Below are 20,660 nucleotides of genomic sequence, written 5' to 3'. Positions count from 1 at the left end.
TTCATAACATGTTTTCCCTTTTTATTGTATATTCATGGTGAATATTTCTTCCTCCAATGACTGTTTAATCTTCCATTGGGTAGATTAAACAATAATTAATGTAATCATTCCCTACTTTTTTTCCTATGGTAAATAGTGCCACCATAAGCACTTTCTTCCACACAGCATTTTTTCACATAGATTCTGTTAACACAGATGTTCAGATGACACAGGACATGCATATTTTAAGGCTATAAATGCATGTTATTCAACTGTTTCCTCAAATTTTGTAGCAAAATATATTTCTAACTATAATTTATGAGAATGTAAGTTTCATTACCCTTTTATCTATAATCTGACATTTCTAATGGTTGTTTTAGGTTTACATTTTTATGTTTTTACATTTACATTTTATGTTTGAGAGTTTTATTTTATCCTATAAACTTTCATGTTCTGTCTTGATTAACCTATGTGACACTCATTCTTATTGATTTGTGTCAGTTCTTTAAATATTAAAATTATTTATAGTTGTATTGTATATTGATGTTTACATTATATTCACATTTGAGTTACACTTTTAAAAAATGAGACATTAAATTTTGATATGGTACATTCAAATCTGTTTATCCTTTTTGTGGTTTCATTAATTAGTCTTAAAATCAGGCAGCCCTCTTCTTTTTATAAAATAAATATAGTTAATGTTTTAGAAAACTATGTATTATGTTAGCATGTAAGAGGTTTTTGTTATTTTAAACGAATCACCAAATTAATATTTTAACAATTTCTCAGTTTAAATTTGAAATAGAGCTAATATTGATAGATTTAAAATAGACAGAGACAAAAACTTTTTGGGATCTCCAGTAATTCTGAAGAGTGTGATGGGATCATGAAACCAAAAAGTTTGAGAACTTCTACTTTAGAAGTTTTAAAAAAACCCACTTTTAGTCAGTCATCCCAAGCCACATATTAATTTCTTCCCTTTACATTGATTTATAAAAAGAGTCACCTATCCTATATTAAATTATTATGTATAAGGGAGCTAATTCTTTGTTATCTTTCCAGTTCTTTCTATTGATCTGAACATCTGGTCTGACACCAGGATCATAACATTTTAATTCTTTCAGCTTTATAACAGGTTTTAAAGGATAATTAATATTTCTCAATTACTCATCTTTTCCAATACTTTTTTTTTGTTACTCTTTTCTGGATATTCTTGAAGATAAACTTTTATGCTAAACATACAAAACCTTGAAAAGAGAATACAGGTAGAAGTTTCAGAGTTTTAGAAAGGTAGCATAATAAAGAGAAAGAAAGAATGCAGTAAATCCAAGAAAGTAGAGAGTGTTCGTCCATTTCAATTCATTCCATTTCCAGGAAAGGGCACAGAGGCAAAAATAAACAGATAGCCTGTTCAAACTACCTTAGGGAAGGGTGGTGGGAGAATACTTCTAGCATGCATAAAAAGGAACATTGACCAGTTGCCCAACAGAGGAGAAAATATGAGCCTCTGTCATTACTCAACATAGATAAGCCCATGTGAAACGTGTTTTAAAATACAAATTTCTGGGAACATATCATTAAACTTCAGTTCAGCAAAAACATTCCACTTGTTTTTGAAAACATATGAATCTTGAAAGAAACAAATTGTATGAATTTATACTAAGGAAATAATTAGTAATGTATACAAGGATTTAGCTAAAAGGATGTTCATCTTCACACTGTTTATAGAAGTGAAAAATTGGAAGCCACATACATATGCAAGAACAGGGACTAGTTTAAAAATGTATACTATATCCATATATTAGATGACTTTGCTACCAATTCAAAATTGTGTAGATGTGTTTTATTAATACAGAAAACTTTTCAGCTGGGTGTGGTGGCTTATGCCTGTAATGCCAGCACTTTGGGAGGCCAAGGCGGGCAGATCACCTGAGATCAGGAGTTCGAGACCAGTCTGGCCAACATGGTGAAATCCTGGCTTTACTAAAAATACAAAAATCAACTGGGCATGGTGGCACACTCCTGTAATCTCAGCTACTTGGGAGGCTGAGGCAGGAGAATTGCTTGAACCTGGGAGGCAGTGGTTGCAGTGAGCCAAGATCATGTCACTGCACTCCAGCATGGGCAACAGAGATGTAAATAATTACCATATTAACATAACCACAAAGTAAAACAATCTAAATTCTGAAGAGTCAAAAACCACTAAATATTTATGCTATCAAGAAAATGGACTATTATGTGACCACTGAAATAAATGTGAAAACTCTCTAGATGCATAAAAAGTGAAGAATTAGTGTTAAAAAAATTTTAATGGCAGATTTACACTATGCTGAAATTTTGGTTTCTATATTAATGTCATACAAACAGAATATTAGATAGTTGCGGTAGTATATTTAAGAGGTTGTGCAGATGGGGTATTGTGCATGCAAGAGTATTCATCTTTGTGCATGGGTTTGAGCATGAGTATCTCTTCTGGCAAAGTTGTCACAATAAGTAAAATTACTTTTGAAAGAATGTGGGAGGTTAATAGCCCCAACAAAAGTTACAACTCCCTTTATAACATAATCCTGACTAATATATGAGGTTAAAAGACCGTGGAAGAGCTACTTATAGGTTGTAGTGAGCTGAGATTGTGTCACTGCCCTCCAGCCTCAGTGACAGAGTGAGACCCTGTCTCAAAAAAATTAAAATAAAATAAAAATAAATAAAAGTATGAACTGTTAAAATCCCACAAAAACTGAATACTCTAATTTACACAAGATCAGTTAAATAAATCATGCCTCCTTTGGAAGCAAAAGTTTCCACTTTTTCAAAATTTGGATTTTTATCTGTGTTCTATTACAAAATTTCTTTGGTTTGAATCCAAGCACTCTCAAGCTGCATATAAAAAAGCAAACAATAGTAGAGGACTGACTAACTGTGATCCATCTGGATAATGCAGGCCCTAAGTCAAATCATTTCAAGAAAAATAATTTGTTATGCCATATTGATTCACAAATATTTAACTAATAAGTCTGCCATGTGCACATACCCTTTCATGGTGAACTTGAGAATTTCCTCCTACTTTGTCTGTAGAAAATCCTCTCACCTTCACTCAGCTGCTGCCTCCTAATATAAATTGAGATTATCCAATATATTCCTGTTATCTGTTCCCATATCTGTAATCTGTGGCCTAAAATTGTCTTCTAGCTATGCAAAATAACTTTCTTCACATCCTGAATTCCTTAGCTCATTGGTGCTAAGAAATTCATGTTGGTTGAATCAGTAGACAAGAGACCATTCAGTTCACCTGCCTGATTTAAATAGGATTATATCGATTCTGATTCAGAATCAGATGGCCAGAATGATTATTAAAGGGTTATTATGTTTTACTTAAAATACTTGCCATAAGTATCTATATTAATGAAACATTGCTACACAACTCTTATTAATAACCTGTTCTAGGATCATTTTGTGCTCAACGGAATTCAAGAAATTACAAAATACATGCTATCAAAATTCTAATGACATTTTTACAGAAATAGAAAAAACATATGAAACTACAAAAGACCCTTGAACAAAGAATAAACCTGAGTCATCATACTATTTGACTTCAAAACATATTATAAAGCTACAGTAATCAAAACGGCATGGTACTGGCATAAAACCAGGCACATAGATCAATAGAACAGAATAGACAGCCCCAGAATAAATACATACATTTACAGTCAGTTGAATTTCAACAAAGGTTCCAAGAACATACAATAGAAAATGGACAGTCTCTTCAATAAATGATGTTGGGAAAACTGGACATCCACATTTGTAAGAATGAAATTAGACCTGTATTTCACTCTGTATACAAAAATCAACTGTAATAGATTAAAGACTTGAAAGTAAGACCTGAAACTGTAAACTACCAGAAGAAAACATATGGGAAAAGACCCCATGACAGTGATCTGGGCAATAATTTTTTGAGAATATGAATCCAAAAGCACAGGTAACCAAAGCAAAAATAGAAAAATGGGATTACGTTAAACTAAAAAGCTTATGTATGGCTAAAGAAACAATCAACAGAATGAAGAGACAACCTAATGGGGGAAAATTTTTGCAGGCCATACATCTGATAAGAGGTTAATATCCAAAATATACAAGAAACTTAAACAACTCAATAGTAAAAAACAAAAACAAAAAAACTGATTTTTAAAAATGGGCAAGGAATCTGAATAGACATTTCTCAAAAGAAGGCATACAAATGGCCAACAGGTATAAAAAAATGCTCAACATTACTAATCATCAAGAAAATATAAATTAAAAACACAAAGATATATCACCTTGCTCCTGTAGAATGGCTATATCAAAAAGATGAAAGATAATTGTGGAAGAGGATATAGAGAAAAGGGAACACTTGCACACTATTGGTGGGAATGTAAATTAGTATAGCCATATGGTAAACAGTATGAAGGTTCCTCAAAAAATTAAAAATAGAACTACTACATGATCTAGCAATCCCACTACTGGGTACATATCTAAAGGAAATGAAATCAGTATGTTGAAGATGTATCTGCACTCCCATGTTTATAAAATGTATATATACATAATGGAATACTATTTAACCTTTAAAAAGAAGGAAATGCTCTCATTTGTGACAACATGAATGAAACTGGAAAACATTTTGTTAAATGAAACAAGCCAGGAAGAATGACAAACCACATATAAGTGTATTTTCACTTATATGTCGAATCTAAAAAAAGTGAGCTCAGAAATAGAGTATAATGGTAGTTACCGGGGATTGAAGGGTAAAGAAGGGGTGGAGGAGGACCTGGAGAGATATTAGTCAAAGGATACAAAACTTCAGTTAGACAGGAGGAGTAAGTTCAAGAGGTCTATTGTATAACATGGTGACTATTCCTAGTAATGACATACTGTTTTCCTGAAAATTACAAAGAGAATAGAATTTTAGTCTTCTTACACAGAAAACTGACAAGCAAGTGAGGTAATGCATATTTTAATTAGTTTGATTTAGCCATTCCATAATGTATACATATTTCGAAATCACATGTTGTACAAGACAAATATATAAAATATTTATTTGTCAAGTAAAAATAAATCAAGATATGTCAATCTGAAAAATACATGTGGGTAAAATGCGTACTTTTTTTGTAGAAGATTGATTAATTTAAAACTAAACCAAAGCTTACCAAAATTTCAACAGGCTTCACCACTTTTCTAGTAATGACACCGGGAGCTTTTAAACGAGTGGTTTCCAAAACACACCATTTAATTAGAAGGAGTTTCTCCAGGTCATCCTCAGACACTTTAATCTTATCTTTGCCTGTAAAAAAATTTTTAATGAGAAATAAATAGACTACAGAGGTCGGAAAGTGATTTCATGTAAGCTCATCAGCAGAGGTTAGATGTTGCCTCTGACAGCAAGTAAAGTGTTCCTATTACTACGACCTACTACAAGTTTAGTCATTAATTGCCTCTTTTTCTTTATCACTTTCCTCTTGACAAGGTAAAATGTATGGCATAAAAAACTAAGCCAATGTTGATTACTGTAATGTGATGGATTGGTATCCAACTTAGGTTCCTACAGTCTTATAGCCATCAAATAGCTAAGACAGTCCTTGTCAGAAAGGTTTTACTCATCTTTTTCTTGTCTAAATTCTCATTCCACTTATGTAAAAAGCAATAAAAGACTGACATCAAAAGCACAAAGAAAAAGATACGAGAAGCCATCTGGCCTTTTTCTTCTGCCTTTACCCTTTTGAATTGCTTTTTTTTTTTTTTTCCTAAATCATTCATTTCAAAAAACAACTGGAAAAGGGGCAATGGGGCACAAGTATCTGAGCTGCAAGAATGAAGACGCCCTCTAAACACAGGTGCATCAAACTTTCTTAACGTGATATCCATACTTTATTTGATCTTTAGACTGAAAGCACCTGAAAAAGGATGGGGCGGGGTGGATGAGGGGCATCAACCATCAATCTTTGTACCATCTAAAGTAATGGCAGGAACTTTCAGTCAAATTAGACAGTTTAGTTAACAATATTTCAAGTAAAATGTTTGCATTTTGAAAATTACTTGAAACAACTGAGCTTTCAATTTGTTTTTGACAGTATTTGATTAAGAAAAGTCAACAACAATATTGTCAGTTTAATTAAGTCAACGCATTTCTCTTTTCCACGTTTGCTTTCAGACCATCTTGGGAATGAGTGGGTAAGAGTAGAACTAGGGTCTCCAGCCATGTCTCTCTTTGACTCCGGATGAGGCGTGTTCAAAAGCAAGCACATTCTGCAGGAAAAGGTTTATTGGGTGCTGCCTGGGAAACCTTTTCTGTCAGTATAGATAGAATTCCTAAGGAGTCAGAAGCAAACACCTTTGGTTAGTGGAGTCTAGGAACCTATGAACTCCATTCAACCTGACAGATTCTTAAGCACCACGTAGGGACCGGCAGCTGAGACAGGCTGCACCAGTATTACAATAATTAAGGCACAGCTCTTGCTTGCAATACACTTAGTCTGCTAGGAGGTAAGGGACAAGCACACAGTTGACTGGTACATCATGCAGGCAAAGAAACTATTTTCTGAGACGTAAAATATTCTAAGGTAGTTAAAAGCAGATAGGGTTCACATCCAACTAGATGAAAAAGAAAATCTTTTATGAATATCTTTCTCTAAAACTATAAATATGATTAGTTTCTTGCATAGAGTCGACCCCAGTAAATATATATTAAATTAGCAAATGGTCCAACTTCAACATAGGGAGATGAATGGGTGGATATTTTAGGCAAAGAGGAAGAACAAAAGTAAGACTGCAGACAACATGAGTATATTTAGAAAATGGCAATGGGTCCACTTTGCCCAGAAGGTGAGACATATGTGATGGAACAGTGAGAGATCCACTAAGGCCATACTACAGATGATCCTAAATGCCATTCTGGAAAATCCAGAGGCTAGAGAAATTGGAAACTTCCTGTCTTAGGCTGAGGGAGGGTTAACACCTCAACAATGTAACAGTGATATACAGCACTATTCTCTATTAAATTAAGAACTTCTGCTTATTTGCTCAGATCTGAGCAATCTAATATTAAAAGGAGATAAGTACCCTTATGGGATTTTTGCTGTAATCTCTGCAGGCATTGCCCAACAAACCTGTTGGTTTTCCTTTTCCATAACAAAAATTGGAAAATAATAAGTATGCCTTCTGCATCTTCACAACCTAAATGCCACAGTTTTTCCAAACTGTGTTCTATGAAATATTTGCAAGATGTCAAATATATGAAGGAGGAAAAAGGTTCATGGGCAACGAAATATGAAAAATGCTACATGTTATTGGTGATGCACTGGACACATTAGTGTATTACAGGCTTTGAGAAATCCTGCAATAAAACAGTTATTTACACTGATATTCCCAAACTTTTTGTAACATGGAATCTGTCTTCTACCAGTATCCATACAAGCAAATCATTAGCTACATAAAAGATAACTAGCTATATAAATTAGGATACAGATTATTTCCAAGGCAATCCTCCAAAGAAGCAAACCCTGTTTTTCATGTGTCTGAAGATTACTAGCACATGGCATAAACTTTCGTGCACATGGTATAATCTATCAGTAGCTATTAAGAACTAAAAACATGACCACCAACTGAAAACTGTCTTGATATACCATGGAAAGACAGGGGTACCATAAATTTTACTTAGTTTACGTTTTCCCCAAACTATCCCAACATTTTCTAAACTAATTCAGAAAAATAATTTAGAAAAGCCATGGTCAGAATTCTTTATTTGAAAAGTGGCTGAGATTTCGCATATGTAACAGATATCATTGCTAAATCAAATAGACAAATGTTTGTTTGGCATTCACTGGAGAATAAAGTTTTGGAGATCTTTACCATCAAAAAGACTATAAGATGAAAAATTAAAGAAAGAATAAGTGCTTTGTCTAGACAATGTTAAAATGAGAAATTCTGAGGTTCTAATTTTTGAATTAGTTTATGAATGACACACAAACTTAGAGCGGTGCCCAGTATGTACTACGTGTTCAGTACAAGGTGGTGCTGATTTACTTTTTATTTATTATCACCATTACTATTAATGTGAATTTAATAATGACTCTTTAGAAACCACACCTTCCTACCTACTTTTACTCCATAGCTAATAAAGTTATTCTTTTTCCTGAAACCTTTATTGGGGGAAAATTTAGAGATTGGCATGTGGGGTTGCATATGCAACACGAATTGGGTACCAGGGTCTGAGGAATTCCTTCCATTATTTGTTCAACAGATATCTGCAGAGACTGAGACCCTATAGGTAGTTTGCAAGTGCTGAGTATGAAAATGTAGGTCATGTCTCTGGCTCTGAATAGTCTGATAGAGAAGACAGAGAACTAAAAGTGGTTAATGCAATAAGTGCTATCACATTAAAGTGTGCAACTCGCTATAGCAGCACAGTGGTGACAGTGACCAGACAGGGGTGGGAGGTGTCTGAAGAAAAAAATCTGAAGAAAAAATCAGATGCACAAAAATAAAGAGCATGTTCAGATAACAGGAATTCAGTGTGAAATAGAGTCTGGTGTAGCAAGTGACTAGGTCAATCAACTGTAGATGCACATCAGAACAAGCTGTTGCACTGGTTCTTGGTGGTTTGGTAATGGATCCAGCCTCTCTTCCAAGGGTGTTCCACTGAGGTTCCAGTCTGCTCATACCAGATGAATCCAGAGATGACAGGAGGTATCTTTCCTGCTATCCAACTTCTGAATGTACCCCAAGACTGCCAGGTGTCAGTTCTGGGCCCTCTTCTCTTCTCTACATTATCCTCCTGGGGGACTCAAACAAACCCTTTTCTATAAAATACCATCAGTGGACTAGTGACACCTACAATAACACTTTTTGACTTCATCCCTTTTGTGAGCTCCAGATTATTGTTATCCAACTGGCTTCTCATTGGCTTTGTTTGCATGTCTAAAAGGCATCTCAAAGCACACACTGGCCTACACAGAACTCCTCACTTGTCCCACTGAAATAAAGCCTTTCTTCTCTTGGTCTTGCCATCGCAGAAAACGGTAACAATGTTTGCCCAGCTGCTCAAGTTCAAACCTAGAAATCATCCAAGATAATTCTGTTTGATATTGTGATATAATAAATATGTATTTGGTCTGTGGTTCCTAACACAGATCTCCTAAAACTTTTGCAATTTCTTGAATGATACGGGAGAGAGGAGCATCTTTTGGTATTCATACATAATAAGCCCCTTTCTTTTCTTTTCTTTTTTCTTCTTTTTTTGACATGGAGTCTTGCTCTGTTACCCAAGTTGGAGTGCAGTGGAGTGATCTTGGCTCACTACAACCTCTGACTCCCAGGTTCAAGCGATTCAGCCTCCTGAGTTGCTGGGATTACCAGCAAGTGCCACTACACCCGGCTATTTTTTTGTATTTTTAGTAGAGATGGGGTGTCACCATGTTGGCCAGGCTGGTCTTGAAATCCTGACCTCTAGTGATCTGCCCACCTCAGCCTTCAAAAGTGCTGGTATTACAGGTGTGAGCCACCCCACCCAGCAAATAAGCCCCTTTCGATTACACCTGACTATGCTAATGAAGTGACTCTTGGAGATTAGGGCCTAGTTGTCAAAGGAACCAACCATGAGATGAGAGGGTTGGAACTATCAGCCCCATCCCCCAGCCTCTGGGGAAGGGAGGTGGGCTGGGGATTCAGCTAGTCACCAATGGAGAATGAATTAATCAATCACACCTTTGTACTGTAACTTCCATAAAATCCCTCAATAAAGGGGTTCAAAGAGCTTCTGGGTTCGTGAACACATGCATGTGCCAGAGGGTAACACATCCAACTTCAGCGAAAGAAGCTCCTGTGCTTGGGACGCTTCCAAACCTTGCCCTATGTGCTTCTTCATCTGGCTATTCATGCGTATCGTTTCTGATATCCTTTGTAATGAACCAGAAATAGTAAGCACAGTGTTTCCCTGAGTTCTCTGAGCCCTTACAGCAAATTATTGAATCTAAAGAGGTGGTCGTGGAAAACTCCCGATTTGTAGACAAGTTGGACAGAAGTGTGAATAACCTGGGGCTGCACTAATTTCAATGGGCATCTGAAGTTGGGGAGAGTCTTGCGGGACTGAGTCCCTAACCTGTAGGTCTGTGGTAATGTCATGCAGTTAGTGTCAGAATTGATTTGTTCTAGGACACCCAGTTGATATCTGAAGAGAATTAGAGAATTGTTTGGTGTGGAAAACTCACACATTTGGTGTCAGAAGTGTTATGTGTAGAGAAACAGTTTTCCTTTGTCCTTCCTTTCCCTTTTACTTCCTTAACCAATCAGCAAAATTTGCTTTTATTTGCAAACTAAATCCTACTTCCATCCACATCATTCCATCTCCATTGCTACCACTCTTGTCCAAGCCGTGAATATTTCTCATCTGGTCCAGGGTGACAGCCTTCATCATGCTTCCTGCTCCCACCTGGCTCCTCTACAACCCCTTTGTAAATAAGACCAAGACAGTACCATCTCAGGACCCACGAATGGCTTCAATATCATTTAGAATTAAATCCAACATTCTCACTTTGGCAAAAAAAGCCGTATCTATCCCTCTAGTCCCATCTCACACTGAATCCTAGAGGCTATGTGACCTTCGTAAATCATACAACCTCTCTATGCCTCAGTTTGCTTACATATAAAATGGAAATATAGAAAGTACATGCCCACAAGGTTGCTGTCAGGATTAAAAGTGTTAATACCTGTAAAGCGCTTACAACTATAATTGGCATGTGGCAAAATCTCAGGTTTCTTCTTCTTCTTCTTCTTCTTCTTATTATTATTATTATTATTATTATTATTATTTAGAGACAGGGTTTCACCATGTTGGCCAGGCTAGTCTCCAACTCCTGACCTCAGGTGATCCGCCCACCTCAGCCTCCCAAAGTGTTGGGATTACAGGCGTGAGCCACCATGCCGGTCCTCAGGTTACTTATTATTATTATTTCCTCTGCCTTTTCCAACTGTTTGAAAGGCTGGATCCCTTTCACCTTTTAGCTCTCAGCTAAAAATTCTCCTCTGCAGAAACCCTTTCCTCACCACCCCAACTAACATCTCCCTAATCACTATTATGTCATTTTATTTCCCTTATACTTCCTATTAATATATAAAACAACCCGGGATCCCCCAAATAGGATGTGATTACATGTGTTTCAGAATCTTGTTAGATCTATTCTTCGATGTATATCCAATATCTAACACAGTGTCCAGCATACAGTAGGTACTCTATATATTTTTACTGAATAAATGAATGGATGGATGGATGGATGGATGGATGGATGGATGAATGCATGTCTAAAACAGTGGAAGGTGAGGTTAATTAGGAAGCTTTTAATTTGTGTAACAGCAATGGGAGGTATGTAGAGAAGTCACATTTGAAAGATGTTTCTGAGGGAGAATGTAAAAATCTTTAAGTACAAAAGAGTTAGTAAAAACCTGATATATACTAGAGCAGTGGTTCTCAAATCTTAAGCATGAATCAGCATCATGTGGAAGGCTTGTGAAAACACAGATTGCAGGGACCCGAAAGTTTCTGGCTCAGTAGGTTGGACGTGGGGCCCAAGAGTTTGCATTTCTGGAAAATTTCCAGGTGATACTGATGCTCCTGGTCCAGGTACCACACTCTAAGAACCACAGTGCTGAACTGGGCACGGTAGCTGATGCCTGTATTCCCAGCACTTTGGGAGGCCGAGGTGGGTGGGTCACCTGAAGTCAGGAGTTCAAGACCAGCCTGACCAACACAGAGAAACCCTGTCTCTACTAAAAATACAAAATCAGCCGGGCTTGGTGGCGCGTCTCAAAAAAAAAAAAAAAAAAAAAAGAACCACAGTGCTGAATTAAAAGAGGTAGAAGACATCCTTGGATTTTATTGTTAAATAGTCTAGGCTTAAAGCAGTTATTATTGCCAATTTTTAAATTATCTTTCCTATTTTATAAAATGTAGGTAAATACACTTAGTGGCTAAAAGTTATGATTTAAATCAGAAATTCTGACTGGATATATTGACACTGAAAGCCACTAAATATAAAATGGGGGGGAAAAAAGCTTTATTTCTTCTTCTGAACAATAAAACTAAACAATGTGATGATCAATTATGATTGAATTTTTAACTGGCCAGGATTTCAGAAATGGTTCAAAATTATATCACTTTTACAGCTACAAAGGTCTGGAGCTTACATGCAGTCGCATATATTGGACCCTATTCTCCTTCTCCCCTGTATGCAGCCATAGCATAGGGTATGGGTTGGCAAATTATGGCCAACAGACCAAATCCAGCTCACTGCTTGATTTTATAAATGAAGTTTTATTGGAAATGTGAAAGAAAAATAAAATCTCAGGACCACAAATCTCAAATTCACTACGCCAAAGGGAAATATTAAGCTGGAACTGCCTTTCCTTTTGTTCCTAAGCAAATAGCTACAGATAAGGCCAGATAGAAGGCCAGAGGTCTCCACAGGTAGCTACTCTATGTTTACTTATACAAATTGACCATTTTCTGTGGGCTAGATGAATATACAGTTGACTATTCCTCTATCCCCTCTTTCACATGTAAAATGTGGATTCAGTGAACACTGATCAAAGACCCAAAAGAATGCAAGCACTTGCCCCTTTTATCTACCCTCCTTCCTTTTTTTTCCCCTTCCTCTTTCCCCCACTGCCTGTTCTTCCTCCTTTAAATATGGAAGTCCCCAAACTCTCTTTGGAAAAAGCAGGACTCACAAATATCCCTGTGGTTTTGTATTCCTTTTTCCTGGGCACATCCTTAACCTTGGCAAAATAAACCTCTAAATTGATTGAAACCTGTCTCAGATACTTTTTGGTTTACTCATTCATTGACATGTCTATGGCTGTTTTCGCACTACAATAGCAGAGTGGTGAAAGAGACCTTTTTTTTTTTTTTTTTTGAGACGGAGTCTCGCTCTGTCACCCAGGCTGGAGTGCGGTGGCGCAATCTCGGCTCACTGCAAGCTCCGCCTCCCAGGTTCACGCCATTCTCCTGCCTCAGCCTCTCCGAGTAGCTGGGACTACAGGCGCCCGCCACCAGGCCCAGCTAACTTTTTGTATTTTTTTAGTAGAGACGGGGTTTCACCGTGGTCTCGATCTCCTAACCTCATGATCCGCCCACCTTGGCCCCCCAAAGTGCTGGGATTACAAGCGTGAGCAGCCGCGCCCGGCCGAAAGAGACCTTGTATTCCATAAAGGCTATATATTTACTCTCTGCCTTATATAGAAAAAGTTTGCCCCTGCCTAGGGGACATCAAGGGGACAAGGTACTGGTTTGCTCCTCATGGTATTTCCTATTGCTTAGAAGTCCAGATTTTATTCCAGCATTTGAATTTTACAATACTATAAATTCTATGTAGTCTTCACTGTACATATCATTTATATAACCAAGTCAAGTATACAATGCCTAGCATAGTATCTGGATAACCCCGTAAAATATGCTTATTTTACAATATGCTTTCCCTAAGAGGTAGTCTATATTTTACAAGGAAAATTTCTTTCCCTGAAAAGTAGTCTATACTTTATAAGGAAAATGTCTTTGTTTAGAATACATTATAATCATCTTCGAATTACATTCACACACCCAGAGGGCACATGAGAGCAAATAATGTTAAGGAAATCAATTCCCTGATACTCAACTTCCATATTCACTGTTTTCTAAAACTGATCTGTTGAAGAAAAGACTGTGGCCCAGTTCTCTTTTCCCATCTCCCCAATACAGTCACCTTTTCCTGACTTTACGATGGAATATCTTGCCTCTCAGCTATGCCGATTTTTACTCTACTGTTTTTTCCTTGAGGTATAAACATCTCTTGGCTGCCAAACAAAAGGGCAATTAGATAACACATGGAACCTAAGGGAAAAGCCCTTGAGAGCAAAGTAAAACAGGCACAGGAAAGAAATACCAAAAGCAGATACGTCTTCTTTCACCTCTTTGTCCACTAGTCCTTGCTTACAAACCATGTTTGTCCACCTGATGATCTTAGAATCAGAATTCAAAAGTGAGATGAGTGTCACAGCAACACATATTAACATGTTTATTTGAATTGAAACAATGAAGTCAGACCTTTTCTGTTAGAAGATAAATTGGATTGGATTATTAGCTTGGTAATAAGAACTGGCTTTGAGAATCAGGTTATATGGCACCCATTTTTCATAACTGAGTGAACTATAATAAATCTGCAACTTTTGATATGCATTTTAAATAGACTAAGAACATGTAGAAAATATACCAGGAATTACTTAATTCCTTTGCAATTACTTAAACATAAGATAGCAACTATTAGACATCAATTTAAAAATCTATGAGGGGACACAAAATTCTTCTAGAATACAGGTATCCAATCTTTTGGCTTCCCTGGGCCACACTGGAAGAGGAAGAATTGCATTGGGCTACACATAAAATACTAAAACTAACAATAGCTGATGAGCTTAAAAAAAAAAAGGTCCATGCATAAATCTCATAATGTTTTAAGAAACTTTACGAGTTTGTGTTGGGTCGCATTCAAAGCCATCCTGGGCCGCATGTGGCCTGCAGACCTCAGGTTGGACAAGCTTGTTCTAGAATGTACTCTAGAAAAAGAAACCAAGAAAACCACTGCCTAGCAGTATATATGAGAAGATGAAGTCCTATGTTAGAATCCCTGAATGTCCATGGTGAGACAAAGGGATAGTGAGCGGCTTTGCACAGGAAGTGAAAGGCAACTGGGGCTGCCAGTGTGCAAGGTAAGGAAGACAAAGCTGGGGATTTCCAAGAAGAGAGAGGGCCCAGCTTCAATGATAGGTCACTGATAACCTAGTAGAGTGTCAAGGAAAATTCTTTGGCAGACAGGACTTTTAATTTTAAGTTGTTTCTGACTGCAATGCAATTTCTAATTTCCTTGTCCCATATGTTTAATATTTTAATAAAATCAGCTAACATTAACTTAATGCTTTGGGAAATAAACAGCTGGAGGATGTCCAGTGAGGCAACGCAATGCAGAAAACGTGGCAGACATGCAGAAGGGAAAGAGTTTAGAAATTGCAAAATCAGCAAATGCAGGAACTACGAATCAAGAAAAGGCTAGAAAAAACACAAGCCTCTACCTCTTGCCTCCTCTCCCATTTCTCCCTCCAAAGATAATTAGAAACCTGAGATGGGGTCCAAACAATTTACCTTTATTTTAAAAACCAAGGCGGTTCCAGCAAGTTAGGGCCCTTCACAAATGGACTTTACAAATAAATTAGCAGTAGCTTACAATTTAAATTCTATATCTTATTTTTCAAAAAATTTATTTTCTCTCAAAATCTATTTACGGCATCTACACTGGACAGATCAATCAAACAATTCTTCTACTTTTTTTCTATTTTATTTTACTGCAGCTATAGGATGCAGAAAAGAAGTATCTTTCTACTTGACCAAGGATAGGTGGCAACTAACGGTCAGTTTGTGTTTGAAATCAGATCTGTGAAAATCCAAGAGTCTCCACGGTGACCTACATATTGCATAATTCTGGTCTTGGAAAAGTTTGGACTCTAGTAATGGTGAAGTTTCTGACCTCCTTCAGAAAAACATTTTTGGGTAAAGTACTCTTATTAAATTAAAAAGGGTAAAAACATTTTATATTACATAATACAGAAACGGAAGCTTGTTTTGAATAGAAAATACTTAAAATTATGACCTATAAATGTATTAGAGATGTAGCCTACATTTGGAAAATAAATATTTTGATAAAATATTTTTAGTTTTTCAAATCTCAGTGTCACGTGAGAAAAATAATGTAGCATTCTTGGACCATAAAAAGAAAAAGAAAAGGAAATACACTAAGTTTTCGAATGATTCTTTAGTATAAAAGACCTTTTTTACTGACTCTTAGAAATAGCTCTGTACCCATACTGTGCATACTTCAATGCACGTCTGTGATTTGTTCTTCCAGCATTGTGACTCTAAAATTAGAAGGCTTCACTTGGAAGAATGCCAAGGTAATCATGAAAAGGGCTACAGTCTAATGGAGACAGGGACCAGTACAGAAGACAGACCAATAAAGAAACTATGAGTGATTTGGGCTAAAATTCAGAAACCACCTGTTAAACTCTTGGCATAAACATGGTAAAAGCAAACCTTAGGATGTTGAAAATCAAGTAAAAGAAATGATTCTTGCATTCAGAAATAGCAAAAAAAGTTTATAAAATATTATATATAGTTTTAGGACACATACTCATAATGATAAGTATATTATAACACATTACATATGTTATATTTGTTAATAATTATAACAAATTGAAATTCTATTACTTTAGCCATTGATTCACTCAATATAAATTTGCTCCATATCTGTTATGTGCTAGCCTAAGCATAGGTGCTATAAGAGATAGGAAGGAAATAAAACTTATTGCCCATCTAATGTCACAAATATTTTGGATCACTTCATTTATTCCTCATAGATACCTGCCAGCTAACTGAGCCTCAGAGAGGTTAAAGTGTTCAAGGAGACAAGCTTGAAAGTATCAGAACAGCCTTCAAACCTATGTCTGTCTATACTGAAAGGCTTCAACCTTGCTACCACACCACATTGCTTCCTCAAAGAGGAGAAGGGAATGAGAAACACACAGCCACTGCCTTAAAGGATCCTGGAAACAAGAACACACACAAAAAATACCCAGATATAAATATCTCTAAGTTTCATATAAGAGGATTCAAGTGTCTCTTCTCACTTAGGGCTGAAATTTCAACTAAGCCTGGAAGGATGGGTTGGAGTCAGAAAGAAAGCTAACTTAAATTCTAAAATTAATCACAAAAATTTCTTGGGCTTAAAAAAAAAAAAAGAACATGAGTCAAATAGAATCACTAAAGGATGTCCTTCTTTGAGAGATGGCTTCTCTAGCTCCTTAATATTTCAAGGCCCTTCCCCCTATACACACACACACACACACACACACACACACACGCATACATGCAGACACAGTAGGTAAATAAGTAAATATATATATAATTGTTTCTGCAGCTTTGAAGTAATATTCATTAAAAATGTAACTAATAACTTTGGGGAAATAATCCATGTTTTGACAGAGAAGAAGAGGAATGGTAGGCATTTACTAAGTCATTCAGACCTTTGCAAACGTAATTTCAAGGAGACTGAATCGGAAGGTGGGGTTGCAAAGTGGAGTTGAATACTGAGGAAATCCCTGTGCTTCTCCAAGAATGAAAATCAGAACGAAAAGAATGAAAAGATGAAAAAATGCAAATAATAAAATCCTTCCAAGATTTAAAGAGTGCAACCCCAACACAGTCCACCACCTCTTTCATTACTTTTGAAAGCATGAATTCTCAGTTCTGTTTGCTCCTCTGTGTCATGAGTAAGTTTTCCTTCTCAGAGGCTGCCTTTCCATATTCCTAGAACAGCTTGTTTAAAATACGTAAAGTTGAAGGGTGTGCAAAAGATCATAGTGCACATGAAGGAGAATGAACTTGGAATAAACATACATGAGATAATAGATGAAAAACAAACAAACTGATTCAATAACCTTCAGCAATGACTCCTATCAACATTTGGTCAATAAATCTACTCTTCAAATTTTACAATAGTAATTTCTTCAAAAAGTAAAAACCAAATAATAAAAAATTAGTGTTTATACTGTCATTTCAGAAAATTATGCAATAGTTTTGGAAAATATATAGCATTTCTATGACTTCTACGCAAAAACAATGAAGCAATGACAACAATTCCTGTGAGAAAATAAGGGCAGAAAACTGTAACTGTTCAGATTTCTGGCTTATTTTCTCAACCAGAGACCTCCAGATAAGATCCTACAAAGTCAGCTTTTAGAGAACAGAGACAAAGCTAAAGAGAAAGAATAAATAAAACTTTACAATAGTCAGTATTCTAGAGTGGGAAAAAAGAGACCCTTACATCCTTCCCTTCATTTCAGGAATTTTTAAAACTTCAATAAAAGTAATGTTCAGCAATTCCATTTTTTAAAATTATATATCTACTTTTTAATAAAATATATATTCACTCTTATCGAGGTGATAATATCTGAAGTAGATAATACCATTCACAATAGGTTTTATTTATTTATTTATTTATTTATTTATTTATTTATTTATTTTTTGAGAAGGTGTCTCACTCTTGTTGCCCAGTTTAGAGTGCAGTGGCACAATCTCGGCTCATTGCAACCTCCGCCTCCTGGGTTCAAGTGATTCTCCGGCCTCAGCCTCCCGAGTAGCTGGGACTACAGGCACTTGCCACGAACCCAGCTAATTTTTGTATTTCTAGTGGAGACGGCGTTTCACTATATTGGCCAGGCTGGTCTCGAACTCCTGACCTCAGGTGATCCACCCGCCTCGGCCTCCCAAAGTGCTGGGATTATAGGCGTGAGCCATCGTGCCTGGCCTACAACAGGCTTTATAACAGTTATTTATAGATAGCGAGAATGGGCTGGTTACAGATTTGTGGGAATTTTTTTTTTGAGACGAGTATTTGTTGACTTGTCTCTAAATAGAGAAAACAATAAACGCTTTTGTGCAATTATTCTTTCAATTTTGAAAGGAAATAGTGTGAAACTGATCTTTGATTACCAAATAGAAAAATCAGTTTTAGGGCCAGGCACCGTGGGCTCACGCCTATAATCCCAGCACTTTGGGAGGCCGAGGTGGGCGGATTATGAGGTCAGAAGATCGAGACCATGCTGGCTAACACCGTGAAACCCCATCTGTGCTAAACATACAAAAAAAATTAGCCGGGCATGGTGGCGGGTGCCTGTAGTTCCAGCTACTCGGGAGGCTGAGGCAGGAGAATGGTGTGAACCCGGGAGGCGGAGCTTGCAGTGAGCCGAGATTGCACCACTGCACTCCAGCCTGGGCAAGAGCGACTCTCCGTCTGAAAAAAAAAAAAGAAATTTATTGGGTACCTAAAATCAGTAGACAGTAAATGTGATTTGCCTAACATCAAAAAAATTGATTAATCTTTTTTGAAAAGAGTAGAATGAGTCCCTGGAGATTAGTTATGTCTTGTTGCCTCAGTCAGAGAGCTCACAGAAACCTCTTGAAAATGAAGAAAGGAAAAACAGAAGGAGGTCCACACGGGAAGCTCCAGGGCTGAGGACACACATGTAAAATCTAAGCTATTCCAGCCTTTTTTAACACACAAGGCTTGTGCTATCATTCCAAGCAACTTGTAAGCTTACTGTGCTGAGAGACCCTTCAAAAATTCAATATAAAAATGAATATTCTATATTACCTCCCAAATATTGCTTTAACAAAGAAAAATGATATACTATTTGGGTTTGTTGTTTCTTGTAAAACTTTTATCTCTTTTGTAATTGCACATGTTTATTATTACACATGTTGTGTGAGATAAAATATCTATGGGAAAGATAATAAGTCAAATTATAGAAAATTCAAGGAAGAGGGGATGACAGCAGATGAAAGATCATGATGGTAGCTGTGAAGTTAAATGTCTTTTCACTCTCTGCTATCCCCGCAAATTCTTTATAGGTTGTCTCCATTGAGTGCAGGTTTCTAGAATATTAATTCTTTCCAAATGTAGATCATTTGGGAAATTTTGTCTAGACAATGTGAAACAATTTTTAAAAAAACTATTTCCCCACAGTTTTAGTTTTGAAAGAAAAGATTACAAAGTTGATTTTTATTGGTAAAAGATACACAAGGGTTATGTGGATCAATTGTTTTTCCTATGCCAATTGTGTGCTCTTTTGTTTTAGCAGTTTTATAATAAGCTTTAATAACTTATTAAAATCTGTCCTTAATTAGGGTGAATCGGGCCTTACTAATTTACATTTCATGTATACAAAAGATGGGGGTCTCACTTTGTTGCCCAGGCTGGAGTGCAGTGGCACTATCATAAATCACTGCAGCCTCGAACTCCTGGGTTCAAGTGATCCTCCCACCTCAGCATCCCAAGTAGCTGGGACTACAGATGCATGCCACCACATCCGGATAATTTTTTTTTTTTTAATTTTCATAGAGACAATCTCACTATGTTGCCCAGGTTGGTCTCAAACTCTTGGCCTCAAGCCATCCTGCCATCTCAGCCTCCCAAAGTGCCAGGATTACAGGTGTGAGCCACTGCGTCTGGTCACATTTCTAATAATTTTTATTTATAATCACAGTTATTTTTCTATATAGTTTTAAATCATTTAGCTAACTATACTCCCCAAAAAATGGAATTCTCATTATAATTATATGTACAGTAATCTGAAAAGTGTTAGGATTTTCACATTAAATCTTCCCATCCAGGAATGTGATATGCCTTTTTCTTTATTTAGACTGTTTTAAAACGTGTATATTAAAAAAATCTTATAGTTTCCTCCATATAGGTCCTGCCGCAGTCTGATTTCTTTACGCAAGAGAAATACCAGTTAAATGAATAGGAAGGAGAGATGTAACATGAGAAGGAAGGCTTAAAAAGCAGCTTAAAGCATCTGTGGTGAATACAGACTGGGGAAAGCAAATAATAAGCCTAGAGATTGTCCATGGACTCTGGGAATCTGAGCACTGGGGCCTCAGGGATTGTAGCAGTAGCTGGTAAACCACACGTGTTTCTACTCTCCTCCTCCAGCCACCAGCTTCTTCCAAGCATCTCAGTCATTTCTGGCCTTCAGCTCTAGTTCTGACTTTTATAAGGATGGATATGGCCTTTTGGCATGTG

At 36.7% G+C, this 20,660-nt stretch overlaps 1 protein-coding gene across 3 annotated transcripts in view; it reads right to left on the bottom strand.

Annotated features, from left to right (window-relative positions):
- Nucleotides 1-20,660, bottom strand: part of LOC100604697 (24-hydroxycholesterol 7-alpha-hydroxylase) — a 103,370-nt gene that overhangs the window by 40,886 nt on the left and 41,824 nt on the right. For all 3 annotated transcript variants that reach the window (XM_003254213.3, XM_012508861.2, XM_003254212.3), the window contains one exon: nt 5,157-5,290. In XM_003254213.3, coding sequence (XP_003254261.1) covers nt 5,157-5,290 — 134 coding nt within the window. The remainder of the gene's footprint in view (nt 1-5,156; nt 5,291-20,660) is intronic.

The sequence above is a fragment of the Nomascus leucogenys genome, chromosome 22a, assembly GCF_006542625.1.
Source record: "Nomascus leucogenys isolate Asia chromosome 22a, Asia_NLE_v1, whole genome shotgun sequence".
Classification (NCBI taxonomy): Eukaryota; Metazoa; Chordata; class Mammalia; order Primates; family Hylobatidae; genus Nomascus; species Nomascus leucogenys.
This window is presented reverse-complemented; position numbering and strand designations above follow the sequence as displayed.